This window comes from Salarias fasciatus (assembly GCF_902148845.1).
Source record: "Salarias fasciatus chromosome 7 unlocalized genomic scaffold, fSalaFa1.1 super_scaffold_4, whole genome shotgun sequence".
Taxonomy (NCBI): Eukaryota; Metazoa; Chordata; class Actinopteri; order Blenniiformes; family Blenniidae; genus Salarias; species Salarias fasciatus.
In genome coordinates, this window is record NW_021941229.1 from 8,390,885 (window position 1) to 8,415,886 (window position 25,002).

The 25,002-nt window shown below is 42.1% G+C and overlaps 2 protein-coding genes across 3 annotated transcripts; one reads left to right on the forward strand and one right to left on the reverse strand.

Annotated features, from left to right (window-relative positions):
* Positions 1–3,160: 3,160 nt before the first annotated feature.
* On the forward strand, positions 3,161–13,065 carry slc26a1 (solute carrier family 26 member 1). 2 transcript variants are annotated; one of them, XM_030085450.1, is made up of 8 exons: positions 3,161–3,312; positions 9,261–9,734; positions 10,002–10,205; positions 10,776–11,022; positions 11,098–11,329; positions 11,628–11,811; positions 11,991–12,278; positions 12,397–13,065. In XM_030085450.1, the coding sequence occupies exons 2-8, from the start codon at positions 9,327–9,329 to the stop codon at positions 12,976–12,978; spliced, it is 2,145 nt and encodes a 714-aa protein (XP_029941310.1). In that variant the 5' UTR covers positions 3,161–3,312; positions 9,261–9,326; the 3' UTR covers positions 12,979–13,065. The 2 variants fall into 2 exon arrangements, with proteins under 2 accessions (XP_029941310.1, XP_029941311.1); XM_030085451.1 differs by lacking the exon at positions 3,161–3,312 and adding an exon at positions 6,163–6,261.
* A 4,035-nt stretch (positions 13,066–17,100) lies between these two features.
* On the reverse strand, positions 17,101–22,718 carry LOC115383360 (progestin and adipoQ receptor family member 3-like). The gene is made up of 7 exons (XM_030085545.1): positions 22,581–22,718; positions 21,830–22,051; positions 21,537–21,699; positions 20,522–20,677; positions 20,243–20,440; positions 20,041–20,131; positions 17,101–19,894 (listed from the first exon to the last, which is right to left on the reverse strand). The coding sequence occupies exons 2-7, from the start codon at positions 22,036–22,038 to the stop codon at positions 19,752–19,754; spliced, it is 960 nt and encodes a 319-aa protein (XP_029941405.1). The 5' UTR covers positions 22,039–22,051; positions 22,581–22,718; the 3' UTR covers positions 17,101–19,751.
* Positions 22,719–25,002: the final 2,284 nt, after the last annotated feature.

Consider the following 25,002-nt stretch of genomic DNA (forward strand, 5'->3'; position numbering starts at 1 on the left):
ACGTTGGCTATTAACCGATCAGAGAAACATACGGAGGAATTCATCGTTCTGCGAGTCGTCCTGAAGCTCTTTGACTCCGCCGCAATCTTTCCAGGATTAAGTCCTGTCCAAAGCATGAACATCTCTCAACTTCGTCTCATAACACTTTGGTATCAGAGCTGCACCCTAATTTTCTGAAATCATCGCAGCTCAAGGATTAATCTGATTCTCACACAAAATGTTTTTAACCCCATATGACACAGATTGGATACTTTCTCCTTGTATGGGCCCGGAGGAGCCAGTCGGGGGAGTTCCATCAGGACGTGTTTTTATTCTCGAGTGAATCCCGTCTAATACGCGTTTCCAACAAAAAGCTCCAATGCAAAAACAATTTGATCGCAGATTTAGGAAGGGATTTATTTTTTGGGGGGGAGGAAGCCTTACAAGGGATTTATTACTTCTTATCTCTTTCACATGAAGGTAAGGGGTCGGCCTCGGCTTCAAAGCAGACTCCTGAGCGGAGCCGCATGCTGGAGGCCCTCGCTCTGCCTGGTCCACATGGTTCCCATTCAAAAGCTCAGCGGAGCAGCCGAGGGCCGCTCTCCATCGGGGGGAGGTCGCCTCTTTGCTAAATTAGCCCACCACTCTTCCTCCTTCCAGTCTTTAATCTAAAACCAAACGATGAAGAAACTATTTAAAGTGAGTGAAAGATCCAGGCAGCACTTCAAGTTCAACTGGCTGATTCTTTAATATGCAAAGAGAAGGAAAGATTCTGTGATCATACTTCGATTCGCGTCAATTCAAGATCTGGGTTTGTTGAGGTGACCTGTGTGCGTGAGCCCTTTGACCCTTCGCTGCAGATCCTTGGCGCTATTCACTGTTGGGTGAGTACTTTGCCTGGTACGGGTTAATGTGACTGACAGAGTAAATCACCTCAGGATTATTGGAGTGGGAATAAAAATGATGAAGAAAGCCCAATACAGTGATCACAGGAAGGAAGAAACTCCATCAAGTGTCTTCCCTTGTTTTGACCACTAGATGGCACTGGAACATTGAAAACTGAGGAAACCAGTTACTAAACACAGTATAAATATAGAATTGTTTTGGTGATTTTATGTGTGTGTTATCTTTGCTACCTCTGCTTGTTTCATAACAAAGATAAACCTTCCAAACTGAATAGGTTCATCTGCTCCGTCTCAGAAGAGCTCAAATGTTTTGCCAAGCTGCTCCACTGAAGCGTGCCCATGCAGGAAAAACAATCAATAGTAAATATTCTGTCTTGTGATGATCAGTCTCCTGCAGCATGCAGCCCTGAAGTCATAATGTCCGTGTTTAGGCTTCTTATTACAAAACTAAAACCTGCTTCTGAAGCTTTTCAGCAACTTGAACATTCAGAGGTCAGATGTCTTTGTGCACGTTCACTGATTGGATTAAATGACCCATTAATGGTGTCCCACACCTTTGACTGTAATCAGCTGGGAATAGTGGAAAAAAATTAAATAAAGATACTAACCAATATTAACCTATTTTGTCAATAAACTAACTTTGTCACAAACTAACTTACTGAATGGAAAAAAAAAAAAAAACGATTAAAACATTCTACTGAAGATGAGAATGACATCTGATCGTTGAGTGTCTCGCTATTCCAGGCCCTCCATGCTGCAGGCTGTTTGAACCTTCTCTATCCTAATCAATACAGCCATTAAAGAGGCTTTCCTGACCTCGCACATTGCTGGGCAAAGGTAAATGTGCTATCAGATGATCTATTAGTGCTCGGCCAGCAATCGGCAGGCGGTGGTGACTTTTTAACTCACGGGAGGGACTGAATTGCTGCTGGTGCAAAATCCTGCTCCAGTTGATGCACGACGTGAAATAGATGATCAGTTATTAATTAACCAGGGGTGTCAAACATGCAAAATGCTGCAGAATGCAACAATTATAGAGGGTTTTTTTTTTTTTTTTTTTGACATTTCACTTTATTTTGCATCATTAAAATTGGATTCAACTTGAAATTGCAATGACTATATTGCTGTTTTGTATGTTTAATTTTTGTCCTCAAGTGATTGAGGTGAACAACAACAGTTTTTTATTGTGACAGCTAATCTTCCTCAAACATTGACACTCCTGATGGGTAAGAGGTTAATTCTCAACTCAGGGAGTTAATAAGTAGAAGACGAGGCCCTTGAATCACCTCGGAGAGATTTCCGACGGAAGGCTTAAGAACGGTGGAGGTCAGTGGAAGGGCGACTGGAGGGAAACCATGCGGGGAACTCTTCGCTTCCCGTGTCCAGAAGTCAGATTTGACCTTCAAAAACAACTGTTTTGTGTTTCTGTGTGACTGATTTAAATCCTTTTTTGGAAAAAACACTGATACTAGTACGTAAAAGTAATGAAGACAATGAAACTTGAAAACTGAAATAAAAAGTGTAAATACAGGAAAACAGAAAAAGCCTTTCAGAGAAACAGGATCTGATCTGTTTCGTGGTGTTTCTGGAATCATCGTTGCTCAAAATCCGACTTTAGAGTTAAGCCTCTATTAATGTTTAACTAATCTGTCATTTTAATCTTTTTCACTTTATTTCTTAAAGTCTGATTTTCAGCTCAATAAAGTTTTCAGCATCTCAGAAGACTAATGAAAAAGTAGAACTAACAAAATATCTGAAGAAGAAAAAATGCAGACATCACCGTCTGTACAATTACAAAAAAAGAAAATCTGTTCTATTTTTGCTTATTATTTCACAATATTTTTTTCCCCCAAAAAGAAATGTTTCGCACAGGAATGAGAATATTTAGCAGGGGAAAAAACATCCTAACCAGCCTTTCCTAAAGGAAATGTGCTCAGTTAAAAGATAAAATTCAGTTTATTCAGGCAAACTAGTTTGACAAGTGCTGTCAAATAAAAACAAAGGTGTTTTCTTCCTATCAAAAATATTTGACACTTGTGCTGAAGAGACTTAATAATGTTGATACGGTGATTATAGAAGAAAATCTGTGAGTTTTAGGGATGATAAAAAGAGCGGATGTGATGTGCTGGAGCACCGTCGCTATGGAAATCCTCCTCCTCCTCCTCCCCCCTCATTATCTACCAATCCGCTGACAGGAACTAGACAGCTCAGAGGTGGAGGGGGGGGTGGGTGCTTGCTTCATCATTTCTCCCATAATGCTTTGCAGCAGAAAGCAGGAAGAAACCAGTGGCAGAGCAGCAGTCTGGACGGTGGCGCAGAAAGGGGAGAAAAAACACACCGATGGGGGATGAATGAGGAGGTTCCGGACGGGGGGGCATGGCCGGGGCGGCCCCCCGCACGCCACCGAGCTGCTGCTGCTTCTCCCTGGGTGAGTCCTCTGTCTCTCAGCGTCCTGCAGCAGGCTGCAGACGGATGGATGCTGCCGGTGGATTTAAAGGGCCAGTGCAGTAATCCCCTCAGATGGAGGCAGGATAAGAGGAGGGTTTTCTTTCTTTTTCTTTTTTGCTTTGGAGACGACAAAACGCACAGAAGCCTCGAGAAACCCCTCACTTCACGATTCTCTTTTTTTGTGTGCAGGAAGTGACGCTGCGGCCTCCATCTGTGAGGTTTCTGTGCTGCGATCGTAGCCATGACCGTTAGACGGGCATAAAATAGTGAAGTGCCACATCTTCAATGCAGCTCTGACAATGATGCTATTCAGCACACAGAAGCACACACACACACACACACACGTCTGTAGACTTATCCACACACAGACACAGTCTGTCCTCCACAGTAGATTAAAGCCTCATTCATCGTCTCAGCTACATTTGACTTCTTGTAGGAGGATTGTCGCAGATTAGACAGAAAAATCCACGAGTTATAAACCTGAAGGACAGAATCTGAATTCTGAAGTCAACCACTGAAAAGGTGGAATGAGAAGTACAAGCGCCTACATCAGGGGTGTCAAACATAAGGCCAGAGGCCCAAAACCAGCTCACAAGAGGCTCCAATCCGGCCCACCAAACCACCATGCAAATGGTGCAAAACTTCAAAGAAAACTGAAGTTTTATGGACATTTCACTGTATTTTGTACCAGAAGGTTTCATTAAAATCGGCTTTACATTGAGATTACAGTCATTTGTGGTTGTAATTGTTTGGCTTTGTAAAAATATTTACGTTCTTGTGACGTATGCTCTGCACTACAACAAAGAAAATCTTTAAAGTTTATATTCAACAGTATTATGGGACTTTTTTTAATCGATCAAGCTGACTCTAAATGAAAGTGAGCTGAACGTGGACCCTGAACTAAATTTCCTGAGCTACACAAACATTTACTCTTATAACTAATCAACTTGATGTGTGTGTGTGTGTGTTTGGATTGTTGGATGAGGCCCCAGGTCTTCGGGTGAACGTGCAAACTGTACTTAGAACCAGGAACTTTCTTTCTAAGACGGAACAATTCTGACAAGATAAACTACTGAGGATCAGTTCATTTAATAAAGTATATTTTTAAAAACTAACATAGCAGTACTTTGTTTAAAACACTGAGATAATATAATAAACTGCATCACAGGTCCTTCTTTGGACTTTTTTCGAATATGTAAAGAATAAACCATGCAGCTTTAATATATGCAGGATTATAAGATAAACATTCATTAATTATCGCAAAGATAAAAGAGAAGTGGCAGTGGCAGCTGTGGGTTGACACAGTAATCTGATTACACCTGAAGTGCCTCTTTGAGCTGCCGCAAAGCGGAGCCGCACAGCGAAGACGCACTCATTCAATCAGCGACGCAGAAAAACAGAGAAGACAAAACGTCACCAGGCTCACACAGTCGGTCTGCTCTCGCTGCTTTATGCTTCCAGAGCTGTTATTTTACTGCTTATAAACAAAAAGAAGTGGTTATTTGACGGAGTGAATTCAGTGATTCAGAGACTGGAGTGTTCGAGTGAGCACTGGGTGGGTCAGTTTAATGAGATTAAGTTCAGATGAAGTTGCATCACTTAGAAACCAAACTGTGGTTATTTTGGTAAACAGCAAACACACAGTATTTTGGTCTATTTAGCCATGGTTAAAATCGTAAACTCCTGTGATGGTGACGCATGTGTGGAATGGGTTGGATGTTTAAACACTGATGTCTGTGGAACACTTGAAACATCACTGACATCTTTAAGATGCATTTATCACCACAAAAATGTCCCTGTACTCGCCATTGTTAATGTTTATTGCGCACTGTGCTTGCGTTTGTGTGTGATTTCATTACAGAAGCAACAGCACCCACTAGTGGCCCAACATGCCAACTGCACCATTTTCAAAGTTTCTCCAGTTTCTGTGGAAACATCATTGATTTCAAATTGCATTGTTGACATTATTTTCAAGATTTCAGTGTTGATATTTTGTTTGTTAGACTAATAACATTATGAAACTAATCCATTAACATACAGTCAGTTATCTTGTTCAAGCTGAATCTTTAAAGCGGAAGAGTTCATATATCTTCCAAAAGTAAGAGTGACAATTTTTTTTTTCAACTTGTTTTTGGATTGTTTGTTGTGGAAAAGAAATCAGTTTAGGCACATTAAAGCATGTTGCTTCGGTGTTTTTTTTTCTTTATGTGCCTCCATACAGTGGAGGCATACTTTAATATTCATGGTTTGGATTTGTTACTTTAATATATTAATATTTTTAGGCCTCTAATCTTCAGATTGAGCGGATTTGAAAGGAGTTAACTTCAGACTTTCTTCATAAGTGACTCAGTTTGGACACAGATCACTGAATCAGCTGCGTAGCATTCAGTCAACGGTGCTTCACTGACCCTCAAACTCATTTTAACGAGAGAGGAGTGTAAAGTTACATTCCGCTGAACATTTTGTTTATTTAGCAGAATTTCCAACAACTTCTGCAAATGAACACCGGCTTATCTTCTGTTTACCAGGTAATCTCCTCTGTCCACATGACGTATTTAAACAGTCGGAGGTGCTAACACACTGGCTGGCGACAGCTTTTCCATTTGCACACACGTTCAGGTGTGTGCCTCAGGTCACATTAACATCTCGAGGAGTTGACTCAGTTCCACCGCTGCGTTCACACACCTCCACATGAATGCGAGGCCCGCCCACGCCGGGCGCTCCGACCAATGGGGAGCAGCGTGAGGGGGGAGCAAAGGGCTGCTCTTATCTCACTATTTATGCCCCAGAGATCTCATTCACATCAGAGAAGCTCAGATGAGTGAGGAGATCACGGATCGAGAGCCGGAGGAGAAAAACAGATCATGAGGAGAAGTTAGGGCGCAGCAGGTTAAAGACTCTGGTTTCTTCTGCTGCAGTGACTCTGCAGGTGAGTACAACACCTCAGCATAGTGACAGAAACGTTTCCTCACAGGTTTAACAGATGCAAAACAATGATCAATAATGCTGAATAGTCAAGGTGTGCTGATATGCAATGATCAAGGTTTTGAGGATGCAGCAGTTCAAAAATTATTGGACTATTCTGTCTAAATATGAAATCATGATGCTCAATTTCTCAAGTCAGAATTAATTTCAAAATTAGAATAAAATCTTAATCAGATAAATATGATAGTCTGATAACACTCAATCATGTTTTTATCGCCTTAAAGCACCTTTTCTCTCCTGACTGAAATGTTCTGCCATCAATCAGTAACCAGCATCTCCGTGCCGCTTCAGTTCAGGAGGAGAATGATTTGCATCTTTTCTAACTCACCGGTTCTCGGTGTCAGCTGCAGAGCAAACCGTCAGCCGGGTGTTTTTAAAGCTTCCTCTTGGACCAAACTCCAATCCTAACCGGTTAGTTTCACATTTCTCTCATCATGTGAAGTTCCTGTCATGAGATCAACTGATTACTTTGTAGATTTCTGGCTGAAAACTTCAAGCTACGCTGAATTACCCAGTGCTTCGTTGCAAGTAGAATAACTCCCAGCAAAGTTTTTGGAATAGAGCGGTCGGGTTATTTGCTCTGGAGTTATTCTCCTTTTGACTGCAAACACAAGAGTCACACAGCCACGAGGCAGCAAACAATGCTGCCGCTCTGAAGCCTCGGAGGATTCTCGGCTTGATGTCATTATCTCAGCTCTGACAGTCATCGCCTTTTCTTTTAATAATGACTCAGCATCCATTCAGAGGTGGTTTGCGGGCAGCAGCGGAGAGCCTTTCTATCTCATGATTAAAGGTGAGGAACACTGATTAGAGATGGCTGCCGCCAACTCTTTAAATCAGTTGCTTTCTGCTCTGTTGGAGTGAATTTTCTTTGCTCCCAAAAGGCCCTCGCTGTGGGTCCTGCTGTGTTTGGGAGTAAATCAAGTTTAGGTTTTTTGTTTTTTTCCTCTGGTTTATGGGGCTTTAGACAAACTGAAGGGGGTTCTTGTGTTACTGATTTACTTCAACTCAAAGTGTCTGTTTTTGTCTATCAGTTGAAATTGTCAGGTAAGATTTATGCCACCTGCCTGAACTCGGACTGGACTGGACTTTACAACGCTTAATGGAGCCATTTCTGTGCAAAGTCAGCAGTCTTTTGACTGGACTGTAAATCTTCTGAGCAAAAGCTGAAAAAGATGATAAGAATGGATGAAATATCCCAAGAAAAGAAATCAAAGTTGCAAGTAAACAAAGAAATTTGTGTTCAGCTCATATCCGATAGTCGTGACCCAGTGATACCTCAGGAAGTGGAAATCACAGCACATACCAGGGACGGGATGACGGCCGGCGATAACGCGTCATTAAGCGCTTTATGGCTTCTGAGACGCAGCTGCTCCAGACAACAACAAACCATGTAAGAGAGGCTTTATGCAACCATAATCAAGTCATGATACGTGTCGGCGAAGAGAGGCTTAGGCCGAGCGATCAATGTGCAAGCCGGAGAGGAAGATGCAGTTACGGGCCGTAAACGCCAATTTCCAAGCTTTGCAGCGGGATCTCCAGGACAAACTGCAGCTCTCCCATTACATTCACAGGAATAAAGACATTTTATAGGGTCAAAACCTGTCGAATTCAGCACTGGAGATAAAACGATTGAAAATCTGGTCATGAATTTACGTCTGCAAGATGCACAGTGCAGCCAAACAACAAAATAAAATTTGACTTATCTGATACGCTGCTGCTGTGCATGCACACCATGGCCACAGTAAATACTTCTCCTGCACATGCATGAGTAAATGAACAATAACAATGGCAGCTTTCAGATGTCCACATGTTCTCCTGCGACTCGGCAGTTTCAGAGTTGATCCACAGCTAATAGCAATTCAACTTGGTCGTCTGTCCATATGAATGTCTGCGTATTCGCCATTGTTCACGTTTATATCTTGTTCTCTGCCTTTGTGTGTGGTTTCATCACAGAAACACTCAGCGGCTCCCACTAGTGGCCCGACACAGTAAACTTGAAAACAAGAATGACCGATCAAATGTAGAATTAACAATTTCGAAGGAGTTGATATTTTAACACCGACAGTCTCCCACAGTGTAATATATTAACACCACAGCGGATGTCCAGAACACCAGGACAGTGTTTAAAGCTCACTATTTAGTGACACTTCGGCAAGAAATGGTCAACACTGCGCCCAGTGATCACATAACACTTGGAAGTGTCATATTTATTTCTTAAACAAACACCATTAGCGTCAAGTGTTCTGCTAACATAAAATGGAACACCTAACTCTGATATTGTTAGAATGTGTGTTCTGTACATAGGCGTAGGGTGTGAACTCCGTGGTTGTCATTGTATCACAGGTTCAGAGTCTATTCTGTCACAATCGGCACCAGAACATCAACACTTCCATCTGAACTGGTCCAACACCAGAAAGAACACTTTCAAATTGAATGTGTCCAGGAAAACTGTTGTTTTCAGCTTTTCTGGAATTTCTGTGTAAACATGAAGCCTATTTGATTTTACTTGAAATCACATGGATACCTTGAATGGTTGCTCTAAATCTTCCTCTTCTTCAAAAGTCATTGCCAATCCACCCTGCAGTTCAGACATGGGATCATTGTAAACTGACGCAGAGCCCAAAAATCCTCCTCCAGCATTTTCTCTGCATCTTTGTCTTACTGCCCATATATAAACATTCTCCTGATTTTCCCATTGCTTTAGGACACATTAATAAATCTGCCCCCACTCAACCTCTAAGAACAACCTGACGGACAGAAAAACAAACTGTGGCCCGCTGGTGTCCAACACAGGACGGTTGGTCTGGGAGAAAAACAAATATGTGGCTCTTTTCTGCATGCCTGGAATACATATTTTTAGCCATCTGACATTGGTATTCAAGTTAAACGTGCTTGTTGGATAGAAACACTAACCTGTTTTGCATTTCTGTGTTTTCTCAGGGGCACAGCTGACCACTTCCCCACCTCCTCTTCTCACAACACCGCCTCCTCATCCCCTCACAGACCATGGATGAGACCAAGCTGACAGAGACCCCTCTCCTGGCTCCGTCGCCTCTCCTGGAACGGCGGGTTCGGCAGCGGCAGTCCACCTGTTCGGTCCTCAAGTCGAAGCTGAGGGACAGCGCCACCTGCTCGGTTTCCAGAGTCCGTTCCACCCTGACGGGATTCTTCCCGGTGGTGCGCTGGCTGCCCAAGTACAGGCTCAGGGAGTACATCTGGGGCGATGTGATGTCCGGCTTGATTGTGGGCATCATCTTAGTGCCGCAGGCCATCGCCTACTGTCTGCTGGCCGGAGTGGAGCCCATCTACGGATTGTACACCTCATTTTATGCCAACATCATCTACTTCCTCATGGGAACGTCGAGGCATGTGTCTGTGGGCATCTTCAGCCTCATGAGCCTCATGGTCGGCCAGGTAAGCAAGCGGCACAGATTATACTTGATATTTTTCGTGACATGGCCAGGGAATAATTTGGAATTTTCCATTCAATTTCAGGAGAAAATGTGGGCAAATCAAAAAATCTACTTATTTCAGATTAATTACCAATTGATTACGTGCAAATCCATTTGAAATATGAATATAGGCGTTTTCCTGTAATGTATGGCCTAATAACAAGGGTTTTCTATGTCTCCGTCACTTTTTATTGTCCTCACTTGTTTGATGCCGATTGTTCACTTGCAGGTGGTGGACAGGGAGGTGTTCCTGGCAGGTTTTGACCCCAACGAGGACTCAACGTCTAGTCCCGACTTGTTTAATAGCACATTGGGCGCTAACTTCACAGACGGTAAAGTGTACAGTGTCGAGCTCATGGGCATGCAGTGCGGGAAGGAGTGTTACGCGATCAGCATCGCCGCTGCCGTCACGTTTCTGGCTGGCATTTATCAGGTAAAGAGGCCATTCTACTTGACTCAGCTGGCCAAAAGCTCAAAAGTCATATAGAAATATGTAACTACTTTGCATTGTAATTAAAGTGACAGTTTCTTTTTAACTTAGCAATGCCACTATTCATTTTCTAAGGATTTTTCTTTTGTATTATTGTTTTGTTGTATGTTGATGACACAATTATGTTTGTTGCCAATGGTTTCATGATATACTCGGTGTTACCAGCTTTTTGATGAAATTGATACTGGTGAATTGATATGGTCGTTTTCGCAGCTGGTAGTGGTTTTACAAGTCAAAATTACAATTGCACAAATACAACTCATGATAAAGACAAGCCTATGATGATAACTATAGGATAAAACAGGTGCAACGTCACACCAAGTACCAATATTGTCTAGCATGTCTGATCTTGTTTCTTTTCCTGGAGTCTTAATGCTCTATACTTTAGTTCTTCACTTTCCATTTCCTCGTTTGTTTGACTTGGCTCCTCACAAAAGTCAGCAAACCAAGGGTAATAAATAAACCACAATGTTTTTCTCCACAATTCCTTCTCTATCCCAATCCCCTCCCCAGGTCCTGATGGCAGTGTTTCGTCTGGGATTCGTCTCCGTCTACCTTTCGGCTCCAATGCTTGATGGGTTTGCCACAGGAGCTTCCTTCACAATCCTGACTGTGCAAGCCAAGTACCTGCTGGGCGTTAAATTTCCCCGTCACCAAGGCTACGGCACAGTGGTTGTTACGTGGATTAACATCTTCTCTAACATCCACATGACCAACCTGTGTGACCTCGTCACCAGCGCCATCTGCATTTCAATATTAGGTCTGTCATCAGGTCTATTTCATCAAAAATAGAATCTTTTCAATATTATGGAATGACACGTTTTTTTAAACACAGTGGCAGGGAAAGAGCTCCAGGACCGCTACAAGGACCGTCTGAAGGTCCCTCTGCCCACAGAGCTACTGGTGGTTGCAGGAGCCACACTGGCCAGCCATTTTGGGGAGTTGAACAGCAAATACGGCTCCAGCGTTTCTGGTCACATCCCCACTGGGTTTATTCCTCCACAAGTGCCCAGCTTCAGCCTGATGCCACGCGTTGCACTCGATGCCATTCCTTTAGCGGTCATCAGGTAATAATCACGCTTGGTTTCGCATTACTGTGTCAGTTATCATTGGTATTAGAGTTATCAGAACAACTATTGACGTGGCGGGAAGCCAACATGCCCTAATTACAGCCTCTTGACAAAATAAATAAAAGTAGTGTTACCTTTACTCCCATTGTTTACACTCTGCAAACACAGAGCTTAGTTCAGCTTGCGAGGTTCTATATAAGTGCTTGAACTCTTGACCTTTGTTTGACAGTTGGTTTATTCTCACGTGTAAAAAGCTTTCCAGATAAGGATGGAATACTCTGACGCTGTGTTTCAGTTTTGCCTTCACGGTGTCGCTGTCCGAGATGTTTGCAAAGAAAAATGGCTACACCGTTCGTCCCAATCAGGAGATGCTGGCCATTGGCCTCTGCAACATCATCCCTTCCTTCTTCCACTGTTTCACCACCAGCGCAGCGCTGGCAAAGACCATGGTGAAGGACTCAACCGGCTGTCAGACTCAGGTGAATTTCAGACCTACTTTGAAATAAATGTACATCTAGCGCTGGACCTGACAGGACGGTCTTGCTTGCTGAGGCTGAGTACTCCTCTCACAAACAAGTTCTGGATTTTATGTGGTTGATGTTGAGGACATTAATTTTTTTCATGACATTTATTTTTCTGAACCTTTTTCTTCCCCCAGGTGTCGAGCCTGATCAGCGCTCTGGTCGTCCTTCTCGTCCTCCTCTTCTTCGCTCCGTTCTTTTACTCACTACAGAAATGCGTCCTTGCTTGCATCATCATCGTCAGCCTTCGCGGGGCGCTGAGGAAATTCAGGGATGTCCCGGCCAAGTGGCGAGCCAGCCGAAATGACGCCATCGTTTGGCTGGTTGCGATGTCAGCCACGGCTCTGATCAGTGTGGAGATGGGCCTCCTGGTCGGAGTTGTCTTTTCCATGAGCTGCATTATCTTTAAGACCCAGAACCCCAAGGTGAGTAGGTTCCCCAATAAATCTGGTAACAGATCCACGATTTGAAGAAAACATCCAATTACAATGAATTTCCTGACCGGCATTGATCTCTTATTACATCAACCGTTTGATGTCTCAGGTGTCTCTCCTGGGCCGGGCCAGTGACACAGATCTTTACGAGGATTTGGAGGAGTACAAGAACCTCACGCCGCCTTCCCGGGTCCATGTCTTCCGCTTCCAGGCTCCTCTGTTCTACGCCAACAAAGACTCTTTCCTCAAGTCCCTCTACAGATCTGTCGGAGTTGAACCCTTCTTAGAGCTCACCAAGAGGAGAAAGGCAGAGAAGAAGGCCAAAGAGATGTCCGCCAAACAGGCGGCCGCTAACGGAGACAAAAGCAACGGCGAGGTCGTCGTAGGGTTCGCCCAAAGAGACCTGGAGTTCCACACGATCGTCCTAGACTGCTCTGCCGTGCCTTTCATTGACTCGACGGGCATGGCCACTTTTAAAGGACTGCTCAAGGAATATAAAGAGGTCGGCGTGGACGTGCTCCTGGCCGGCTGCAACACCTCCGTCATCGACACCCTGCGGAAAGGCCAGTTCTTTGGGAAGAACGACTCGGACATGAGCAGCCTTCTGTTTCACACAGTTCATGCTGCAGTTCTTCATGCAAACAGTGGACAGTCAGCAGTGGAGAGTGGGACACACGACTCTGTGGTGTAGGTCTGACAAACGTTGAAAAAAGAAAAAAAAAATGATAGTGTTCTCAACTTCTTACCAGTTTGTGCCTAAAAGTGATTTTAGACAGTAGCGGTAAAGCATTAGGAAGCTTTGTTAGGATGAGTTCAAGAACAGATTGTCGAAGATCCCACTGACTTAAGAAATGAATCCAAACAGGAACATTCATATATTGCCTTGTAAAGGTTGATGCTGTGGACAAACTAAGACATGTTTGCATACTTCTTTGAGAAATGAGTGCAGTATGCACAAATCTACTGACATCTATTTAAGCAATCACATCCAAGTCCAAAAGAAAAAGCACATGAATGAAGTTGAACTTTAAAACCAATTCTTGAAGCGATAAATGTGAATGCCAAATCTTGACTGTCTAATTACACTTGAAACAGAACTTGCCAAACAAGCCTTCTGTGAAGCTTTTTTTTTTTTTTTTTTTATAAGATTTTCAGCAAAAGTTGCGGTAAGCAAAGAAAATATAGACAAAAGTACTTGAAAGTGAATGCCTGACATTAAAATTTTGTATAAACAATTGAAGATTTCTTGATCCAGTCAGTTTCTACGTTTGCTGTGCTAGTCTGTTTCATGGAAAATAAAAAAGGTTTTGAAGTTAGACATAGAAAGTTACAGATTATTAGTTCAAAGTTACGACAGCCGAGTCAGTTGAGGTCACTACGGTTCCCTTTTTCCATTAACTTTACTTTTTTTTGAAAGAAGGGAATAAAACTGAGCAAAGACAAATCAAACATCCCTATGACTTTGTGCCCAGTCCGTGTCTCCCGTTATAATCACTGAATTTAGAGACCAGAAATCGATGATTTGGTGTAGATTAGTGTTACAAGGAGTTGATGCTGATATAGCATTAATGATAATGAGAATTACTGTAAACCTGTGTACATGGTTGCTAGTTTAGTGCTTCAGTGCACAGTTAAGGTTGGGTATGAGTCTGTCTTGAGTGTGTGTGTGTTTTTATTTTTTAATCATTTCCATGTTCGTTTCCACTGTATAGCAGGTTGATGTAGATTTTGATACAACACACGTCATCATATCAAAACAATGCTTTTTGTGTGAGGTAAGCCCTGTCAACGGTTATATTGCATCAAGTCTGTGGCCAAAGTCCATCATGATTTTATTCCAGGAGGCCAAAGTCTGGGCTATTTCTAGCATTTCCTGAAGTGCCAACTGCTGATCCTCCAATCATTTCCGAGGAGCTGGTTAAAAATGTTTGGCTTGGAGAAGAGGCAGAGACGACTTGCTCTAAAGAAAAGGATTTACACACAACTGAGACGTAAGCTCACGTTCTGAAGGGAAGCAAGAGATCGACTGGTGCTGCGAGATATTTTCATGATGTTCGGTGAAATTCTTCACTGCCACCATTTGTGACAAAATGTATATTTGATTAATCAAACTTTATTTGTAAACTTTATTTGAACAACTTGTTTTCTTTTTGTATTTCAACTTGTAAGCTTTCAAAACGATCAAACCTTGAATAAACTGCGATAATATATGCCCATGCTAATTTTATATTGATATGTTGAATTTTGCACCTAGAAAATGTCTGTGTCATCTTAACTAAAATTGTTTGTAAATTTAGAGATTTTTTTTAACTTTCTATGAAAATATATTAAAACATTTCTCATGTGAAAATACTATTGCTTGAATATGTTTGTGATTGGACATTTAGTGGAAGTCTGGTGCTTTCATTTCACACACAGTTTAAATGCTGAACATCCAGCAATACTGCTTTCATTTTTGAAACTTAAATTAAACTCATAATTCTTTAGTAAAGTACATCTCCACGTGTCATTTCATTATCATGACAACAGCTGATTGGAGGTGTTTATGTACAGATAATATCAAATTAATGCAAAACAGTGAAACACATGAAATAGTTATTTTTGGTATGTTGCAAAAGATGTACTTAGCATTTTCAGCATTATAACTCACATTTTTGTATTTTTGAGAAAGTAAACAACACAGCAAACTGCAAATTCACTGCGATTCTAAGGTTGATAAACATGACAGACGGCCAAATCGCGTTGCCAGTCGGGGTGATAACGGCACACTGAGGGACATTAGCAGCACAAATATCAAGATAAAGCCCTTCAGATGAAAAGACACAAAACTTGACTTAAAATCTCTGCCATGGATATAATTGACTTAGACTTTTCTGAATTATTCCAATAATCTCAAACCGGGCAGGATCATGTGTATACTTCTTCTCGTAATTTATATTTAATGTAACAGACAGAAAAATCAGTTGACGGTCAAAGCTGAAGTTCAAACTGAAGTTGACCGTTCCCCAAAATGCTGATAGCTGCAGAATTCCCTCACATAAACACCCATCAGCCCCTGAGGTAACACTCCAGCAGGCTGTTATTTGCACACATAATGATTATTCTCCAACGTGCTGACACTGTGTCTTTGTTGCATGGCATCAATGTGAAAAATCCCAGCAGTGCTGCGGGACTTCACACTCCTGCAGCTCCGAGGAGCAGAGATCTCTCACACACACACACACGCTGACGTCCGCATGAGCTTCATGTAATTATCCATGGCAAAGTTACACATCCACACACATCAGCTATCTTTTACTTATTGCTAGAACACGGTTGTGGCATGTGAAAGAGAAGCAGGAGCAGTGAGGAGGGGATGCTGTAAGCGGAACATGAATCATATGGAGTTTGACACAAACCCTGTAGTTTTTGTTTTAAATCCTTTGTTTAGATTTGGATCTGAAATTGCCTGCAACTTTGATTTATTCACCATTGTTCTATATTTAGCTAGACCAGCAGTGTCAAACATAAGGTCCGTCGGCCAAAACCGGGCCACCAGAAGCTTAAAGCAGGCCAACAAACACCAAACCATAAAGAAAATTTTTAAAATTTTAAAGAACATAATTTGTCTGAGTAGCAGACAACACAACACACGCAGCAGAAACGGTGATCTTTCACTGCCTTTCGACTTTTTGTTTACACATAAATAAATCTACAAATCACGAGAGTGATTAACTCTGAAAACTTCAGCCAAAGTGGAGATTTGGGAAAACTCCATGTTTTTGTTGGCGTGATTTGATCGACATGATTTCCAGTCAACGTTTTCTTCAGTTTACTTTTGTATCTTTAGCACCGCATTTAGGAGGAGCTGCATTATTAGTTGTTGTTGTGTTTTGTTTTTTTCCAGGATTCTGATTGGCTACTATGGCTTCATACTTGCCTTATAGGAGAAGCTCTTTGGACACTTCACTGGATTTTTTTCACAAAGTTTCAGGGCTGTTATGTTGATATTGACGTCATTGTTTGGTTTTTCTTAAATATAGATATTTTTTATCACATTTACTCTGAACTAAAATGTGTTTGACACACCTGAACTAGATGTTGTGGCTTTGTTATTTTTGTTGAGCTTTCTATTTTTAATAACTCAAATTTTTCTTTTCTGTTTACTGCTGTCAAAACTTTTGAACATAAAATCTTCCTAAACAGGTTAAAAAAAAAAAAAAAGTATTCTAAAACTAATTCTGCACAAATATTCACCCTTTCTTCTGCAGAAACAGAAACCGATTGAAACCAGTCCTCAAACATGCACAGGGAGGAGTGGTCAGAAACACTGCTGCCCTCCATTGTTCGACACCAACAACAGCAGCCAAGAGTCACAAAGCACATCACGCTTCCTCAGTGAGACAGTCAGTCATGAATTCATTTTCATCCTACCTGCCTTCAGTGGGATGAAACATGAGTGATGGATGGATGAGCTTCCCTCCTCCCTCTGACAGAGTCCTCCAGTCCTGGCTCTGCTCCCACGCTGCGACGCGGCCAAGCGCAGCGGGCCTGAGCCGTTCCTCTGCAGCTGGAGAACAGACGATAATTGGATGCATGTGTGCTGGAGCAGGGAGGCTTCCCGCCGCCTGCAGGGGCAGCGCTGGTCACCTCTGACCTTTCCTCTAAACTCTGAGGACACAGAACGATTTCTGCTGATATGAGTTGTCAAGGTTTTTTTTTTTTTTTTTTTTTTTGTTTCAGTCCAGTTCAAGGCTGAGGCTTGTACGCTGGTTTTGTTGTAAAATGTATTTGATTAAATAAATAAATTTAAATAAATAAATAAAAACCACTGTTTCCCAGCATCCTTTATTCATTCAAAAATGTTCAAAAAATAGATTTTCCACAGAGGCACTGAAATAAATATACATCTCCTTAGTCAGTGCCCACGTTTAATCATACAAAAACCATACCGAAGGATAAACACAAGCACACAAAGATGATTTAATTAAAAAAACACAAGGAGAGGAAGCGTACTGGCCCTGCGGCGGAGCGGTTTCACCTCTTCTGGATTGTCACAGTAAGTGTGATACAGTACAAATGCTCAAACAAAATAAGGCAAATAAAATACAAATCAAAGTGCATTCTCAAAGTTCATGTTTTCCACTTTCTGCAACTCAATTATAGAGCAAATTATAAAGAAAAAGCAGGTTTACAGAGTCTGCTCGTAATAACTCAAAACATGCGTCTACATGTTTCTGAACTTTTGGATTTTTAGTTATAGAATTTGGCAAATTCTAGAGCTAAAAATCCAGAAGTTCAGTTCAAGGACAAGCGTAACAAGAAGTATCCAGTATGTGACAGTTTTCCTGAACGCATGGAAGTCTTACAGTGTGCTGATGACTCTTCAGAAGCAGCCGAAATGCTTCACAATGGCAACTCAATCAAGTAGAGACTAATAAATAATACATTTATTACACAATCTTCACGTCAGGCTCCATGATGAAGCGGCTCACTGGAGTGCAGAAATCCTGCCTGGAGCTGGGGGGGGAAGCATGCAGTCGTTTCGCAGATAAAAAGTCAAGTGGATATATCTTCATTTTAAAAAGAGAATGGACTGACGCCCGCTGCAGAAGCTGCGATCGGGCCTGGAGCCTTGAAGCCAGTTGGATCCGGTGGTCCAGTTTAACTTTATAGACAAAACATGCTTATGATAGTTTTTTTTTTTTTTTTAAAACAGCTGTTCAACCATGTGCTGCATGTTGGGCTCAGATTATCTTTAAAGGTGCAGTATGTACATTTCATGTAATGTCAGTTTTGTGCATCAGTAGTGGGTCAGTGCAGCTTAATGCAAATTAAAAGATGGACCTTTTTTTTGGCAGTTTATTGTCTCGTGTCTCACTGTGAAGCACTGCGGTCACCGTCTGGGTTGTTTAAAGGGCAAAAGAAATCAACTTTGATTGATTTTGTTTTTTTGTAGCTATTAAATATCAAGATCGGATTGAGTAAAGACTACATCAGGGGCCACATCCATCTGAATTTCATCCTGAATGGATAATAACCTTTAAATTTAAACTTTTAAGTTTTTTGTTCATGATGAAAATGCCACAAAATCAAACAGTTATAATACGATCTCAACATAAAGCCAGTGTTAGTGAAACCTTCCGGAGCAAAACAGTGAGATGTCCAAAAGCACTTCTCCTTCAGGTGTTGCATTATGGGTCTTTACACAAACAGCACGGCTTTAAGCAATGAGGTAGCTAACGTTAATGCCGTTATCTCAGCTTGGTCTCAGTGTGGCGCTGTGTTTGCTACTCTGAAGAAATGAAAGAAAAGAAATCAGTTTTTTGGGGGGGATTTTAACAATTTGCTGGTTTTGTGGGCCGGATTGGAACCTCTAGTGGGCCAATTAATCTGTGACACCCTTGAACTACAGGAGTTACATGACTGGACATAATATGGAATACTAAATAGTCACTTGATATCTTGTGTTTCACACTTTTCAGAACAGGGCTTAAATTGCACAGTGACTTGTTTATAGCTGCAATGTGAGACACTTTCACCTCTGTTCATCTTGATCTAACAATGTCACAACCTCGATAATGCCTGAAGGAGATAAAATCCCCCACTGTAGTGTTTGAAACGACTCATTTACACTCATTTCTTTAAACATGATAGGTGTGCTCTCGGTAGAGACTGGAGACCGTTCAGTGTTCGGCCTGGAAAAATAATGCTGTTCATGTTGTATTTAAAGAACACAAAACTTTCTGATAAAAAGGAAAACAGATTATCGTGCCTGGCACCTGCAAAAGGAAGTGATTGGTCAGTTTTATACGACAGAAGTGATCTCGTACAATCAGTTTGAACATGCCTGGCTTTGATCATACTGTTAACATATCCCATAAGTGCTTCTAAAAAACAAAACAAAAAAAAATCCACACCGATTGCTTTGAAAACAAACCAACAAAAACAAAATCCCATATATTTTTAAAACCTAATATTGATCTAAAATCACTCCTCCTCCTTCCCATCACACATATAACAGAAGGATCTCTCACTGAGTGAGAAGTATTTGTTCAAAAGCTTCAAATACTCAAATCCTGAATTTTTTTTTTTATTTTTTTTTTGCCGGTGGCAAATATCCAGTTGCCATAAAAGACACTTCTCGCCATTTGGCAGGATTTGAGTGTTTTAGCGAACAGTAAACATGAGAAAAGTGAATGTTCACATGAGCGGCTGCTTATTTTTGTTCACACTGGCTTAAAGTAGCAGGAGAGAACATTTCATCACCTCAAAACACCACAAACTAGATTGTTTCTACAAAGAAAAAAACCCTGTTTCATGCATAAATAATCCCCTCACAGTCTCTTCGACTCAAAGTACAATGATGTTTGTTTTCTGACTACTTTCTCCAGTTAGTAGTCCAAACTGTCTTGCAGGTAACAGTTACCAGCTGTTAGTCGTATGTTGTGGCGGTTGGAGTTGGCTTCGTGATGACGGATTCACTTAGCTGCGGCTGGTCTGAGACGGACACGGCTGGCTGTGCCGGAAGTGCATGATGTGCACGGCGGTCTGGTGCCACCAGTAAAACATGGCCACCACCAGGATGTGCCACAGCTGGTGGCTGGCGCCAAGGTAGTTCAGCTGGCCTGGAGGGGGGAGAGGGACACCAGCGGGTGCAGTCAGCAGGGAACAACAGCACGGCCCACGATTCCTCCACGTAAGATACTTAAAACATCACGATGATTGACAGTTTGTTTTCTTTACTATGAGAGGAAAGGCAGGAGAATCCTACCTGGGAAATAGCGCTCTGGGATTTTGGTGACGTAGAACAGGAAGGCAGACCCAGCGATGAGGTACATAACCAGCACACGAGGCAGAAACAGCTGCACATGCAGGGGAAGAGCAGACGTACGTTTGTCGGAAAATTAGGTTTTCACTTCAGCTGCGTTAGAGCGGCCTGAATCATTCCCCCAGTCGACGTTCCGTTTCCTGACCTGCACCACGGCGGCGGTGAAACCCCCGGTGAGCCAGACCCAGTGGCAGGCTGGAACCACGCTGATCCCGGCCACGCAGCAGAAGATGGCCATCCGGATCCGCCGCCAGTCGTTGCTGAGGTAGCGGGGGTGAACCTGGGCGCAGAAGACCGCCAGGATCAGGGAGAGCACCGTCAGCAGGTACACCTGCCGCCAAAACTGCGAGAGAGGAGGGGTCACAGGTTGAACCTGGAAGTGATCTCATCCTTCTAAAACCCTGACTGTGGAGTTTCCGCTTACGGCGTTGCAGTAGAAAGCGTAGAAGATGCCCGGTACGTAGCAGCCCAGGATGCCCACTGATATGCCTGCGTAGTCCAGAGCCAGCCAGCGGCGGCTGGTCTTCTCCGAGCGGTGGCAGGAGAACAGGTGATATCCCACCGAGCACAGCATGCACACCTGGGAGGAAAACAACCAGCGCCATCACACAGAGAGCCCTCTCTCTACATAATATACATCTACGTCCACTTCAGGGGCTTCATTGCTGTTACTTTTCAGCGCCTCTAACATGAACTTACCTGTTTCACTCACACAGAGAGGCTTTTAATGAAACGTAGGAGGGCAGAAAGCGTCTCATCTACACAGAACTAATACTATTTATGGACTAAATGGACATGTTTGCTGCTAACACTGCCGACAACACACACAGCTAACAACCGTCTTCCAATAACTTTTCCAGCAGGTACACACCTATGCAGGCCGTTGAGGTGGGAGACCTAAAACCCCACCAACCAGTTTGGTATAAATGTGTAGTAAGACAGGAAAGATAAAGAACGTTATTCATGTTGCACCTATACGCCACACTAATGACATTATATAATAAACATTATAATCAATATGGACAAAATGAACATATTTCTTTGGATAAATTTCAAAATGTTCTGAAACTGATAAAACATGACTGATTTTTTAGTATTTTTGTCAATTTTTATGCTCAAAACATGGAATAAGCCACATTTACTGATCTAAAATCAACACATTTCTATTGAATAACAGACGATATTCTTGTTTTTCTCTGTAAACACTGGTGCGCTGATACAAGAATTTTTAATCAAAGCCTTTTATATTGACATACTGATTCACTTCTACTGAATTAAATCTTTGGTGTATTAGCAGAAACATGCTTCATACAAGGGAAAAAGAATAAAACACTGTCCAAACTTGATCCACAAGTGTTGGCTCTCAATCCCCTCCACATGTCTCACAAAAACACACACACACACACACACACACCCCGTAACAGTAACACCACTCTCACCTGGAAGCAGAAGAGTCCGATGGCATAGATAACATAGTCCTCTCTGTTTGCTCCTGAGGCGGGAAGGACTGACGAGAGGTCATTGACCCCCAAAAAGAAGAAAAGAAGGAAACCCAGAAGGTGGCTCCAGATATTCACCGTCTCATTGGACAGAATGAAAATACTGAAACATACAGGGAAACTATGTCAGGTGCTCATGGACTGTCATTGCAGATTATTTACAGAAAGCAAAGCACATACAATGTTAGTTTATTATCATTTAGTGACAGTTATGGAGATGGCAGCTTCCCCACCTCTTCAGGCAGAGCTTGGAGGGCAGGTGAGCCCGGTAGCCGTCGGTGATGTAGGGGTTTTCTCTGAGGAAGAGGGGGATCTGCTCATAGGTGTACAGCCGGATCCTCTGGGGGATGAGCACCGGCCAGTGCTGGTAGCTGCCCAGCTCGATGTAGTGTGCAGTCTTCAGCAGCTTCTGGGGCATCTTCAGCAGCATCTTGATATGCATACAGAGGTTCAGGCTGGGGAGAGGAAATCAGAACAACCCTTCAGGTTCAGACATGAAAGCAAGTTAATGCCACTCTCTACATTACTCCTGTTTATTCCCTCTCTTCAGTCCAGATGTTTCTCGCATCCCTCTATTATCTTTAATACGTAAACTATTAAAACAAGCATATATATTTCTCAATCTGTTCTGATCGGTGTTTCGTAGTAAGTGGTTTCCCTATTAATTGGTGGCCGACTTCCTTTAATATCTGTCGATGCTGCTAATAGCAGCAGATTGTTAAAATAAATTTTAAACAGGTACACTTCGAGACTTCATTTTGAGTGTGGTTAAACAGCCTCGCCAGGACAGCTACGGATTTCTGTCGGGGTTTTAACATCTGCTGTTATCGCCGGCAAAAGGACACGCCAAAGGAAGTAGGTCACCAGATAACATGGAAACCTATTAATCCAAAACATCGGCCCGTGTTAGCTTCCGTCCAGCTAACATCTCTTTAACCACCTTTAACCAGCTGGACTGATGGAAAACAGGTTAAAGAAGCTCACCTTTCACTCCATCCTGTCTGTCCTCTTCTCTGTCCGGTCAGTTTGACCTTGTCCTCATGGCTGCCGAGCTGCTGCGATATAAAAAGTCACACTTTGTGTTAAAATGAGCTGTGACAGAGAACAGCGTAGCCGCGTGAGCTCTTCCTCTGTTTGATCTGCTGGTAAACAATGAAAAGGTCGCAGGCTGCCCCCTGCTGGCCGCTGGCAGAACTACGCCGGTGACATACTGTACTTTACAGTCATAAAATAAAACACTCAGCAGTTTTTTATTACAATTATAATTAAAAATATGAATTACTGACTTTTATTTTCCCATTAAAATCCTTCAGAATATCAACTGGGAGAACATGCAAACTCTATGCAGAAGCGCCTAGCCAGTGTTTGAATCCGTGACCTTCTCACATTGAGGCAACCATTGCATTGACCCCTTCACCCGAAAAACAAATGTGACATTATGTTATGTTGTTGAGAGGGGCTAAATAATTTGCATCAAAACCATTAATTCAAGTGTTGAGAAAAAATATCTAATTATAAAAGATATTATAAATATATTTTCTAAACAAAATGTGTTCATGAGGAAAAACAGCAAAACATTTTTACAAAAAGAATCTGTCTCATTTATCAAAACATAACTAGTTCAGTTTAACTTCACACAAGTTATCTCATTGTTTTGGTTTCCAGTTTAACAGCACAGTCGTGCATTTTATAATTGGTGGGTGCACCATGTTCTTGTGGCTATCTCCTGCAAAGCCGTCATAAAAATCACACTCACTTTCAGCTTGATTAGAAATCAGCTTGTATGTTTTTATGGCATCCCATAAGGTTTTCATTTGGACCACACCCTGCACATTCCCATCAGTTTAGCTTCGGTGGAGGCGGTGGTCTCGCAGCTGTTCACACGTCACTGCATTCTCCAAGGAAATATAATCTCTGCTTTGTCTTTGATTCAAGCCGGTAAATCCTTATTTCGGCTTATCATCTGTCACTTTAAATCAGCGAAGAGCAAGTGATTATTATTATTATTATTATGTTCTGGCCTATATCATCTTTCCACCTATAGGTATATCTGATGGGCTGCTTCTGACTTCAGGACAAACCTTCATCTTGATCAGTGAAATAAAAACATAGAAATGCAGGAAATATTGCCCTGACTGAAGCTGATCTGTTGTGAATTATATGTGAATGAAGAGTTTTCATTCACACATAATTCACATGGCTTTCACGGAATTGCAGCCCAATTAAAGCAAGGAAGTAGAAAATGGCAATATGTGCTTTGTAACTCACACGTCATACGGCGGTCTCCCTGAAAGAAAGGGGGAAATCAATCATTCCCACCAGCAAAATCCACAACACATAATCCCGAACAGCCATGCTGGAGGCAGAAGAGGCTGCTCTCACTGACACAACGGCTCTGCTATTTCATTATCTAACATGTTGACTGTCATGACTTCATCATTACTGAAAGTTAAAAACTGAAGCAAAGTGAGCAGCCAAACGCTTCCCTGCAGCATGATTACAGCAGAGAACACAGAAGGAGAACACAACTGACGTCAGCATGGCACAGTGGAGGTGTTTAATGGTGAGCGGCTGTGGGACGACGACATTTCTACTGCTGAGTGTTGCAGACATGGCAAAGAGGAGGAAAGGAGGAATGACTGTTGGCAGAGTTGGCAGGTTATGTTTCCAAGCACTGTGTGGAGTTCGCTATTGAACAACACTTTTTCCATCAAGAGACATGATGCAAAAATGTGATGATTCCCTCCGACCTGTTTCATGATAAACCATCTTTAAATCTGCTATTTTAAAATTTCAATATACTCAACCAATTAATCTTTTGAAAGACAAGAGGGAAGCTCACTCTTTAAAAAAAAAAAAAGAGAACAATTTTCATATCTCAAATATTTTCCGTGGTTATTTTCAGCCATCCAGCTGTCATTTTTCTATTTTTATAACCTTGGTTCTTGTGATGGTTCAGTCAGCTGCTGGATCTTTCAAATGCCATAAACAACCATTGAAATAAGTCTTCTAACAGGCTTAAAGCTGTTTTTTTTCCTCGTGTTGGGTTTGTTGAGTAAATTGTCCTCAGTCATCTGGGATTGACTCCAGATCGTACCAGTTTTGGATCATACCGTGCACAAACATTTTCTTTCCCTTTATTAATTAACTAATATAATATAATATCACCATGATGCAATGTCCAGCGTGCAAGCCTTGGAGAAGAAAAACTCAACCTCTGGGCTTGTGCCAGAGGCGGAGCGTGGGTCTCAGTACAGAGGGGGCGGCCCTTATGAGAGTAATCTTATTATTCAAACAATACCTCATCCTACCATCAAACAACACACTAATGCTCACTTTTATTGAGCCAAGCAAACTTATATGCCTCAGAAAGCAGAATAAAGTCACAAACCAGTTCACAAACTTG